The 11,556-nt window shown below is 41.1% G+C and overlaps 2 protein-coding genes across 3 annotated transcripts in view; one reads left to right on the top strand and one right to left on the bottom strand.

Moving 5' to 3' along the window:
- Nucleotides 1–3,145, top strand: part of VTI1B (vesicle transport through interaction with t-SNAREs 1B) — a 28,399-nt gene extending 25,254 nt beyond the window's left edge. The window contains exons 5-6 of the mRNA XM_046008575.1: nucleotides 690–751; nucleotides 2,815–3,145. Of these exons, the coding sequence (XP_045864531.1) occupies nucleotides 690–751; nucleotides 2,815–2,911 (159 nt within the window). The 3' untranslated portion in view covers nucleotides 2,912–3,145. The remainder of the gene's footprint in view (nucleotides 1–689; nucleotides 752–2,814) is intronic.
- ARG2 (arginase 2) overlaps nucleotides 3,100–11,556 on the bottom strand; it is a 34,016-nt gene continuing 25,559 nt past the window's right edge. Inside the window, exons 4-8 of one of the 2 annotated variants that reach the window (XM_046008574.1) lie at nucleotides 8,411–8,570; nucleotides 7,197–7,291; nucleotides 6,873–6,977; nucleotides 5,680–5,813; nucleotides 3,100–3,581 (exon numbers count right to left, since the gene is read on the bottom strand). In XM_046008574.1, the coding sequence (XP_045864530.1) occupies nucleotides 3,376–3,581; nucleotides 5,680–5,813; nucleotides 6,873–6,977; nucleotides 7,197–7,291; nucleotides 8,411–8,570 (700 nt within the window). In that variant the 3' untranslated portion in view covers nucleotides 3,100–3,375. Of the gene's footprint in view, nucleotides 3,582–5,679; nucleotides 5,817–6,872; nucleotides 6,978–7,196; nucleotides 7,292–8,410; nucleotides 8,571–11,556 lie in introns of both variants that reach the window. The other variant, XM_046008572.1, reaches the window with a different exon arrangement.

The raw sequence follows: 11,556 nt of genomic DNA, 5'->3' as shown, positions 1-11,556 counted from the left end.
TAAAAATTCACAACCACTGAATTCAAGGTATACTGTAGAGAAGACTAGGTGGTTTTAACACATCAAATGGATTGGTTGAATTTAAAAGCCAAGGAACAAGCTGAGTGATCAGCTTACTTATGGCCACTGGGGAATGGAACAGATGGCAGATGGCATCTGTTGAAATATCTCCCAGCAATCTAGGTATTAACAGGCAACCAAAAGGAAGTAATTTTTTAAAAAGCTTTTAAAAGAATGATCCCTTTCACAATTCAACGTATCTCTAAAAGGGGTAAAGAAAAAAGAACCAGATCCCAAAAGTGGTAATCCACCAGCCTACAAAAACAAAACCTCGAGAAGCTCCCCTGGAGTTTGGCTGATGAAATTCAAATCTGAAGTTTCCTCACAGTTACTGACGGAGGTACACTTGAAGCCTTTTTCTGTTTTGAGTAGCCAAGGTGAAGAGTCAGTTTGGTCCCAGGAGTTCCCCACAGTAACCTTGGGATATTATAATTCCTAAGCCTACTTACTGAGTACTCGAGTATCTTTTCCTTTCCAGTTTTTCTACTTATATTCAGAGGCCATCATTCAAATTGGTTTGATGGTTTTTCAGCACACACCCTTTAATGCCCATGGTCAGTTTAGGAACCTTCAAGTTCTACAGTATATACTTACAGAAGGGGGAAATAATTGCTATTTTCTCTTCCCAGCTGGTAAACACAAGTGAAAACTTGAGCAAAAGTCGAAAGATTCTCCGTTCAATGTCCAGAAAGTAAGTTTGTTTTCTTTTTTTAAAGATTTTATTTGACAGAGAGGGAACATGACAGTGAAAGAGGAAACACACAACAGCAAGAGAGGGAACACAAGCATGGGGAGTGGGAGAGGGAGAAGCAAGCTCCCAGCTGAACAGGGAGCCAGATGCGAGGCTCAAACCCAGGACCCTGGGATCATGACCTGAGCTGAAGGCAGATGCTTAATGACTGGGCCACCCAGGCACCCCCAGAAAGTAATTTTAAAAATAGAGTTAAGAGGGGCGCCTGGGTGGCTCAGTGGGTTAAAGCCTTTGCCTTCGGCTCAGGTCATGATCCTAGGGTCTGGGATCAAGCCCCACATCGGGCTCTCTGCTCAGCAGGGAGCCTGCTTCCCCCATCTCTGTCTCTGCCTGCCTCTCTGCCTACTCGTGATCTCTGTCAAATAAATAAATAAAATCTTTAAAAAAATATATTAAAAACAAAATATGACAGAAATTTTGTGACTAAGACAAACAGTGACTTGCAAAGGTCCTGATAAAGTATTATCTTTTCTAATACCCCAGGGCAAAATTCTTTGTTAAAAGTATATGCTGCTCTGGGAGTCTGGGTGGCTCAGTCAGTTAGGTTAAGCATCTGCCTTCGGCTCAGGTCATGACCCCAGGGTCCTGGGATGGAGCCCCACATCAGGCTCTCGGCTGAGCAGGAGGTCTGCTTCCCCCTCTCCCTCTGCTCCTCCCCCACTTGTGCTCTCTCTCAAATGAAAAATCTTTTTTATTTTTTAAAGTATATGCTGCTCTGACTTGAGTAGTGAGAAATTTGTCCACTTTTAATCCCAGCGTATATTTTTCAGAGCACATGGGATTCATGGAGCTTTATATTCCTTGAAATATATTTGTATAAACTTGGTTAGAAAAAAACTTTTTACTGCTACTGCTTAGTACTTGCTTTTGGCTCTGCTTGTCCTTCATGGTAGTCAGCCTCTTCCTTATCAGGGAGTTCTGCCCTGTTAGCAAAAAGTCAACTTTAAAAAAAAAAAAAAAAAACCCTAAAGTGGGTAGTTAGTATACACAAAACTATAACTGAGCCATGGAATTAGTAAGAGTGAGATTTTCCTAAAGAATGGTAAACGCCTTGTCAAACAAGAGGCATTGAAGTCTAAACTTCAATTTAGAGTTAACATGAGAACCAGAGATGACATTCTTTGTTAACAAAAGAATAAATTTTTGAAGCTCTTATACTACCTTTATAAAGATGTCCATTTGGGTTGACGGAGGAAGCATAGTTAGCAGGATTATATTTCTGCTTTTTTGAAATATGATTCAATCTGATTTCGGAAATATTTTTCAGGGCACGTCGCTTGATCTTGGGATTGTGAGTTCGGGCCCCATGTTGGGTGTGGAGCCTACTTTTCCAAAGATTTTTATTTATTTATTCGACAGAGATCACAAGCAGGCAGGGAGGCAGGCAGAGAGAGAGGGGGAAGCAGGCTCCCCGCCGAGCAGAGAGCCCGACGTGGGGCTCAATCCCAGGACCCCGGGACCATGACCTGAGCCGAAGGCAGAGGCTTTAACCCACTGAGCCACCCAGGCACGCAAAAAAAGAAAATTCTGGAAGGAGCTATTTATAAAAATATATATTAAATATGAAAAAGTGAGATTTTTTTAATTTAAGTAATCTCTAGAGCCTGTGTGGGGTTTGAACTCACGACCCCGAGATCAAGAGTTGCATGCTCTTCCAGCTGAGCTAGCCAGGTACCCCTAGAAAACCCGTTTTTCAAAATGAGGAATTAACTGCTATTTGAACATATTTTAAAATGAAGAAACCATTTTTATGTGTTGGTATCTGTTACCTGTTATCCCAATCATCAGTATTTCCGTGAGGTAGTGTTATCCTTAAGTTACAACTGAAAAAAGCTTTCAAGTTGTAAAGAACTGCTGAATGGCTCTGTGATTTAAAAAAAAATTCAGTGTGCCTCACAGTATATCCAGCCTTGGCTATAGCGTCAAACCCCTAAGTATTAAGAACAGAAAGAAATAAGGTCATCCACACTTCTGACTGTTCCCTACTTTGCTTCTCTTTGTAGAGTGACAACCAACAAGCTGCTACTTTCCATCGTCATCTTACTGGAGCTGGCCATCCTAGGGGGCCTGGTGTACTACAAATTCTTTCACAGGCACTGAACTTCCTAGAGGGAAGGGTTTGTGGACCAGAACTTTGACCCTGTGAATGAATGGTGTTAAAGATGGGGAATAAGCATAATGCTGCTGTAAGGTAATGGTTCGAGGATGCCCTGTGTAGCCAGACCATGGGAGGTGGGAGGGAAGAAAAAAAACCGCGTAACTGTGAAGGAACAGCAACAAGACCAGTATGATATACCAACGTAATAAATGTTGTTTATGACGTCTTTAAATTTACATAGTATTCCAACATATTAATTGTGAACTGCAAAAAGAAAAAACAAACTTACAGTAGTATTATTGGTCACCAAAACGGAGAGGGAAAGGAAACTTTACAGTTGTTAAGAATGCGCAAATGTTCTCATTAAGGCAGTATTGACCCAGATGACCATTTAGTATGTGTCTCCTCAAATGCCTCATAATTCTGGAATGTCTTTCGTGACAAACATGTCAGCACACAAAATTTCCTAAATTCTCACACGTTCTTCCCTTTCTGATTCATCTGGTGAACTGGGAGTAGGAAGTTGGTCATAGACAATGTGCCCTCCCTCTCTTGTCTGACCAAAACTTGAAGCAATCACATCCACTGCCAGGCTAGCTGTAGCCTTGGCCTCTTCCTCTGAAGCCGCCAACTGAGGATTGACTTCAACAAGATCCAGTGCTGACAGCAACCCTGAAAGAACAAAATATGACAGAACCTCAGAAGCTACCCTAGCTGCTACTTTCAGGGTAGTAGAGGGTCATCCCACTAGACAGAACAAGCCAAGGTAAAAAGTCATTTTCTACTATTAAAATTACACACTGTCAGGAAGCCCCTTATACCTATCTCGTCTTGGGCAGGACGTTCAAACACTGTATACTAGAGTAAGATTACAATTTATCATCCCTGTTCAACCAACTTAATAGGCAGAGCTGTCACGCTGTCTGGATAAGGAAAGAGCTTGTGGGGAAGAGGTAGACAAGGATTTTCCCACCTACGTGGGAAAATGTGTGCCATGTCCAGTATTACTAGGAACCTTCCAGATGTCTGTCTATAGTTGTATGAAGAGATCATCTTCCCTCTTTTGAGCCATCCCATTTTTTAACTCTGTTGCTCTCTTAAGGCACCCCACATACCCTAAGTATAGTCATTAGTGCATCTCTTAGTCTTATCCCTGCAGGTCTGAGCTCTCCCATCATAGTGACCCAATATCTTGCACTTAGTCAAGGGAAGACTTGGCCATACTTTAATTTGAACTTATTGCCTTCTGTGAGGGGTTAAGAACTTACACTAAAGGGTTTGAAAAGGGAAGAAGAACCTATCCAGACCTGCCTTCTACTTCGTACCCCTAACACACAAGCCCACTTCTCTGAGGTATTTAACTTTTTAGTTGGTTATTCTGGATAAAGTTAATCTACCTCTTCAAGTCATCTGAACTAGTTTGGAGAATACAGGTATGCAAATACTTATGGTAGCCATCATGCCCAGAAACACAGGTGTATAGATCTGTTCAGCGTGCAGTCTTATTAGGAGCGCATAGTCCAAGCATGTCACTGCAGCATTTCCACTGTGCGAACATCTGGGTGTTTGATGATCTGTGTGTCTCATTTCAGCTAAACCTGAGTCTTTGGTATAGCCCAGAAGTAATCAAGAATGTTTGAGCTATTAAAAATAGCTATTACCCATGTTTTCCAGACTATTGGCACCCTCTAAGCAAAATGCTTTATGTAGCTAGTTAACACTGTTACGATAGTCTTTTGGAATAGAAATAATGTAGCAGGGGAGGGAGCGATGAGGTGTAACCACTACCCCACCTAACTTCTAGAGATTACTAACCCCTGCTCTAAGTAGGGTCATTGGGAACCAAAATGGAGGATTAAACACACAGGTTCAGTGGCCACTAATGAAAGGACAACTGACAACATCTAAGATTGTGGGTCTGAAAATGCGACTATCTTACCACTGTCAGACCTGATAAACCTAAGCATTCTTTTCCTTCCTTTAGTGTCTGAGGTTCCAGTAGGCTTCAGAGAGACCATTCCTCAATTTCCCTATGTATCCCAACCACTCAAGGGTTTCCCATAGCACTAGACCTTTCATTGGGGGCTCTCTGCTGTTTAGACCCCAATTTCATGAAATGGTATTGAAGTATCATGTGGTAGTTGTTTAATTTTTGCAAGGAAAGGTCATTTAAAGTAACCTTCAGGGAACTAGAAGCTTTCTGACGGAAATGGAAACTGCAAACAAGGATGAATGTGGGGACAGTAACCTGTGTAGCCAACTCAGTAATCTTCGTCAGCCATTCATCTTTAGTATCCCCATATTAGAACTCCTATCAAACATTAAAGCTCCCATCAAAGCTCTAATATAAGGCATATCTTTTATGAAGGGATCCAAGATACTGTTAAACTTTGAAATATCTTTAAGAGAAGGTTTATCTCCCCATTCTCAACTCCCAACTCATTTTAATGTTAGGGTAAGGCTCTTGGCCTTGCCTTTTAATCTGAGTCTGCCTTTAGACAGTTCAGATGCGAAGAACTACATCTGTTTGGCAAGTTATTCTTGTATTAGTAAGTATTAAAGTAGACAATTTTTTATTCAATACTTCATGTATTTTGATATGAGCCAGGTCCATACATGCCTTCAAATGACTGTCCTTTATTAGCCTGACCATGGGGTTTTTAAAAAACAAAAAAGTATCTAATGATTTGAAATAGTAGAAGAAGCCCTCCAGAATGCAAAAGGCATCAGCGTATTTATTTACACAGTTAGCAGGTTGATCCCTTCTTACCTGTATTGTGTATTTCCTCAGTAATGTACATGCCTTCTCGGTAGGTCAGTCCTCCAACAACAGGGGTTCCTGTGGCTGGAGCCAGGGTAGGGTCAAAGGCATCAATATCAAAACTCAGATGGATTGGCCTTTGTCTTCTTGAGGGGAAGATAAGAACAGTCATTTGGGTGTGCTTGGACATTGATCCTTTCTACAGTTGCAACTCCTTGATTTTGCTGCTGTCGTCCTGGTACTTTGCTAATACACATTTCCAGGTTTTCTACTCTGGAAGTTACTGTGTATTACCATATTTGCTTCCTACACACCACCTCATAATTTTGCCATTTGGTCTTTGTGCCTCAGACTGACTCCAGTTTATATTTCTGACTTAACCTAGGCATTAGAGCCTTTTGCATTAACAGTTCTTCACTTCCCCATGAGACTGGGCTCTGACAGTCTGACTCACATTAAACTGACCTAGGTTACAGTTGCTCTTACTCTGTGTAACAACAGCTGAACGGAATTGATTTGGTGTCTGCAATCTTATCTCCAAGTTTTAGCTTCAGTTTAGCACAGGAATCCTAAAGTAGAAACTAGCATCCGACACATATATTGTAGATAACTAAATTTCTTACAGCTTAAGAAATGACATACTACTAGGTAGCAATTACATTAATCACTTGAACATAATGTCTCAGCACTGAGAACATGCTCTTAAAACTAGCCTTTGACAATTCACAAACCTATACCCCTGGGGCTAATAATACATTATACATTCATAAAAAGTTAAAAATTAAAAAAAAAAACTAGCCTTTGATTGGCATTTATCTGCCATCTTTCTATATTACCAAGATTTGCTCAATATAAAACTTTCAGATGAATCACCAAGTGAGCTTAGGAAGAAGGGGACAGTTGTGAATGCTTCGCATCTCAAAAGATGGGCATTAAAAATGGAGCTAAAGAGAAATTAATGAGACACAGAGGAGGTGGCCAGTGACTTCAAGGAAACCCCATCTCAACCCCAGAGGAAGAATAGGACCTATGTTTCATAATCTCCCTTTCCAAATTATTTGAGTGTTTTCTGTGTGTACATATTTTGCTTTTATTTTAAAAGCTGCCATCCTTAAGAGATAGACTAAAGTGTGCTGCTCACTGGGACTATTTCCTTTGGGACTTTTCCCTTTGTAAGTAGACATCCATTATAAGTTACTTACTTGCCAATTAGCAGATCAAATGTCTGTTCCATGACCTTCTGAATACCAAGTCGATCTATGTCTCTCATGGAAAAATACTGGATATCATAATTCTTTAAAATAAAACTGTATGAGAGATAAAGGAAGGAGTCCTTAGTTTAGTGTATGTGCTGCCAAAGCAAGCACAGGAATCCTTAGTTTAAAGAACATTTTTAATCAAGTATATTGGGGGGGAGGGGTGTCTGTCCTGTTAGTGACCTATAAGAGATTAAGGCAAGGAAGACCCTGTCAAAAACATAAATGGCTGGGATAGACCCAAAGCTTAACCCCAGTATATCAACTTACTGTTCAGGAGGGTCCACATCTCTTAGACCAATATACACAATACTTGGGGAAGAGATACAAGGTTTGATCCAGGAAAATCCTGGGAGTTGTGGTACCTGTCAAAAGAGGAATGGACAGGACTCATCAAGGATTCTTGGTCTCTCCAAGATGATCACCATGTTTCCCAATAGATGCCATCTGCTTTCTCCTCCTACCTACAGGACATGCTTAAAGCAACACAAGACACACCCGATCTGGGAAAGAGAACTTTAAAAAGTGGAAATGATTCAGAAGGCAGCTAAAGAACAGATTTTTCAGAATAAAAAAAAAAAAATTTCTCCTAAGGTGGCCACAGTTTCTCATAAACTTACCTAAATAGCAGGAATACTGCTGATTAGCCCTTTTCCACCCCATTGTACATTACTGAATTGTTTACAGATTGGTTCTTGAAACACAATCTGGTTGCCATCATAATTTGTCTACAGCCAAAACACAAATTCTGCCTAATGAATAACTTTTGTACTATCCTGGTTTAACTTGGTCCCACAACTGAGGGGAAGAATACACAGATTCTAGTCTATGCTTAACATGGACTCCCATGTCTTCTGACCAGCCTAGGAAAATATTACCTAGAGATAATCATGGTTTTTGCTTTCCTCTAGACCAGTGGGTCTGAGAGTGAGGCAGGCCTGGGAACTTCTAACCAAGAAGTCCTCCTGCAGTGGGTATATCAGTCACTAGAGTTACTACCCACTGCCACTTTCCTTTCTTGCAAATTATGACTGACACACATACACACACACCCTCCCCCCAGAGCAGGGGACATTGTCCTAGTAGTCTTTTTTTTTTTTTTTAAGATTTTATTTATACATTTGACAGAGATCACAAGTAGGCAGAGAGGCAGACAGAGAGAGAGAGGAGGAAGCAGGCTCCCTGCCAAGCAGAGAGCCCGATGCGGGGCTCGATCCCAGGACCCTGGGATCATGACCTGAGCGAAAGGCAGAGGCTTTAACCCACTGAGCCACCCAGGCGCCCCTGTCCTAGTAGTCTTTATATCCCTAGCATCGACTAGACTGCTTAGCCCCTAATGATGTTTGATGAACAAATGAAGGTATACTAAACATTTCTACCACCACCCTCAGCCCATCCTTCATAGAAATCTTAACAAACTAGTTCTCAAAGCCCCAGCATAACCCCTGCAAAGCCATTTAGCCTTTTCATTTCAGCCCACTGACCTTGTCCTGTAGTTCTCTGAGAAGAAATGAAACTGGCTGTCCATGGAGATTTCCAGATGAAGTGGTGAGGGGCGTATTGATGTCAGCGTGGGCATCAACCCAGATCACACAAAGATCTGGGCAGTGCCGGGCGTGGCCACTAATGGTACCAATTGCCAGGCTACAAGGAACAAACACAGTAACTGAGGCCCTGTTTGGCAAACATCACTAATAACAAATATCCTCAGTCAGTGCAGCTCACACTTTGTCCTCAGGGCAAAGTCAGGGCCCCAGACTAAGGCTGGATTTGGATGACCAAAAGTCTCCAGGCCTGTAGTTCCCAAAGATTAACCTTGAATGAAGGAGAAAGAGAAGGTTCCAAAGATTCAAAGCTTGTTGACTGGTTACCCTTCTAGTTTTTTTCTTTTTTTTAAGATTTTATTTATTTGACAGATCACAAGTAGGCAGAGAGGCTGGCAGAGAGAGAGAGGGAAGCAGGCTCCCTGCTGAGCAGAGAGCCCAACACAGGACTCGATCCCAGGACCCCCAGATCATGACCTGAGCCGAAGGCAGTAGCTTAACCCACTGAGCCACCCAGGCGCCCCAGTTACCCTTCTAGTTTGACAGATGTCAGTATTCCCCCCCACCCAAATCCCTAAAATTTGATTCATTAGCCCTGGCCCAGAAAAGGACCTCAGTATTGTTCAGTGAATGAAATCCAGTTAAATGAAAGAAAAAATACATACATATACATCCACACGTGTATATATATATAATTAGAAGAAAAAAATTTTCTGAGTATATGATTAGTTAGCATGTATATCCCCCATTTTGCCTGTGAATTCTCTGTTATTCTTTTATTAGCAAAATAACTAATACAATAAGCCATGAACAAAAAAATGCCTGTAAGATCAAAGATTTTTTTCCCCTCTTTCCTCTAAATTATTCTATCTCAAAAACTTTTTTTTTTTAAGATTTTATTTATTTATTTGACATTTCAGAAATCACAAGTAGGCAGAGAGGCAGGCAGAGAGAGGAGGAAGCAGGCTCCCCGCTGAGCAGAGAGCCTGATGCGGGGCCTGATCCCAGGACTCCGGGATCATGACCTGAGCCGAAGGCAGAGGCTTTAACCCACTGAGCCACCCAGGGGCCCCTTTTTTTTAATGGCTCCTCGATCACAGAGGAATTTTTTACTATTTGTGCCTTACCTTAAGAAAATTATGTTATACAGTCCTGAACTCAGATAAATTTCTATATTGCTATAATAAGGCAGTATCCTATGAACTTTATATGTAATATATAAATGTCTCATATATTTTATATATTCAGTTCATATTCAAAATATGTAACATATAATAAATGTATAATATTTTTAAAAAAGAAATCCAGTTAAATAATGTGTTCTACATGTAAGAACTCACAAATACTTAATACTTCTTAAGGCAGACCAGGGAGATCTAATTTTTTTCAAAGAATCATTCACTTAAGTGATAAAAATTTGCATTATAGGGGCGCCTGGGTGGCTCAGTGGATTGGGCCACTGCCTTCGGCTCGGGTCGTGATCTCGGGGTCCTGGGATCGAGCCCCGCGTTGGGCTCTCTGCTCCGCAGAGAGCCTGCTTCCTCCTCTCTCTCTCTGCCTGCCTCTCTGCCTACTTGTGATCTCTCTCTCTGTCAAATAAATAAATAAAATCTTTAAAAAAAAAAAAAAAAAAATTTGCATTATAGTTTTTTAGCAAGTAACAATTTTGACATTTCCTTTTAGGAAGTATCACATAAAGACCTTAAAGTAATGGGAACCCAATTAAAGACCTCATTTAGATGACTGAATAAATGTTTATTTGCATGTTATCTTCTATATATTAGCATGGCATTCAAATATCCATGTTTATTTTTTTGCCTCTCCTTGTCCTTGGACTCTGTGTACATTGGCCAACTGTCCTGTCCCAGTTGTAGGAATATAGCTGATGAAATCCTGTTTGGAAAGCTGCCCAGCTTCCCAGTAACTGAAGAATTTGACATAGATGGGAGATGCAACTTAAGCATCTGAGGAACTAACTACAGCTCTCCTTAGTATGGCATGAGACAGCATTTTAAGCTCCATGCTCCATGTAGGGCCTTTTTGAAGGATAGCGCAGTCTAGTGTGAAAAGTAGTAGATTAAGTCAGCATCAGGTTTTTCCCAGAAAGGGAAATTTCTGGGAAATTTAGGTGATTTAGGACAAATCATCTAATTTTACTAGACAGTTTCCTTTTTCTAGAAGAGGGCGATAACTTGTCTTATTTAAGTCAGAGTTAGTCTGATGTCTAAGGGAATACTTTATACTGTGTAAAAAGAGCAGGGTGACCTAATGATGCCACGTTCCTTTAAAATGTTCAATAGCTGTTCAGTTTATAGACTCATCCCTTCCTTCTAGAATCTTCAGATGACCTAGGTTTGGGCACTGAGCCCGGAATAAGGAATAGTAACAGGGCTGCAATAGATAGCTACAGACAAAAGAAAAGCCAAAGACTATGATAATCAGACAATCATTAGAAGGTCAATACAAATGAGAGCGAACACTGAGCTAAGAGGAATATCCACCCTCTAGTTGATTTAATTTGATCGCTGTAGAGAACCTGGACTGCTCATACTCCACCTAATGAGGAGATCTACCTGCACTTAAAGTTTTAACAAATATTTCAACCTCTGTTAAGGGGGGAAAAAAAGCTCTCTGTGCACCATAGGGGAAGTTACTGGATTGGCTCTCAAAAGTTAATTGCCGGGGCACCTGGGTGGCTCAGTGGGTTAAAGCCTCTGCTTTCGGCTCAGGTCATGATCCCAGGGTCCTGGGATCGAGCCTCACGTCGGGCTCTCTGCTCCGTGGAGAGCCTGATTCCTCCTCTCTCTCTGCCTGCCTCTCTGCCTAGTTGTGATTTCTCTCTGTTGAATAAATTTAAAAAAAAAAAAAAAAGTTAATTGCCTTCAGAGGTCACACCGAATTTGAATCCCACCCTGCTACTTCCTGGTTCTAGAAGTTGAGTTATCTGACCTCTGTCCCTCAGTGTTCCTAGCCGTAAATCAGGTAAAACTGTATGTGCCTCATGGCATTATGAGGGGTAAATGAGAATATATATGAAGTGCCCAGTCAGCAATCCTAGTATTTGAATGCTGTTTTTCTTTCTACCA

Source organism: Meles meles, chromosome 6 (genome assembly GCF_922984935.1).
Source record: "Meles meles chromosome 6, mMelMel3.1 paternal haplotype, whole genome shotgun sequence".
Taxonomy (NCBI): domain Eukaryota; kingdom Metazoa; phylum Chordata; class Mammalia; order Carnivora; family Mustelidae; genus Meles; species Meles meles.
This window is presented reverse-complemented; position numbering and strand designations above follow the sequence as displayed.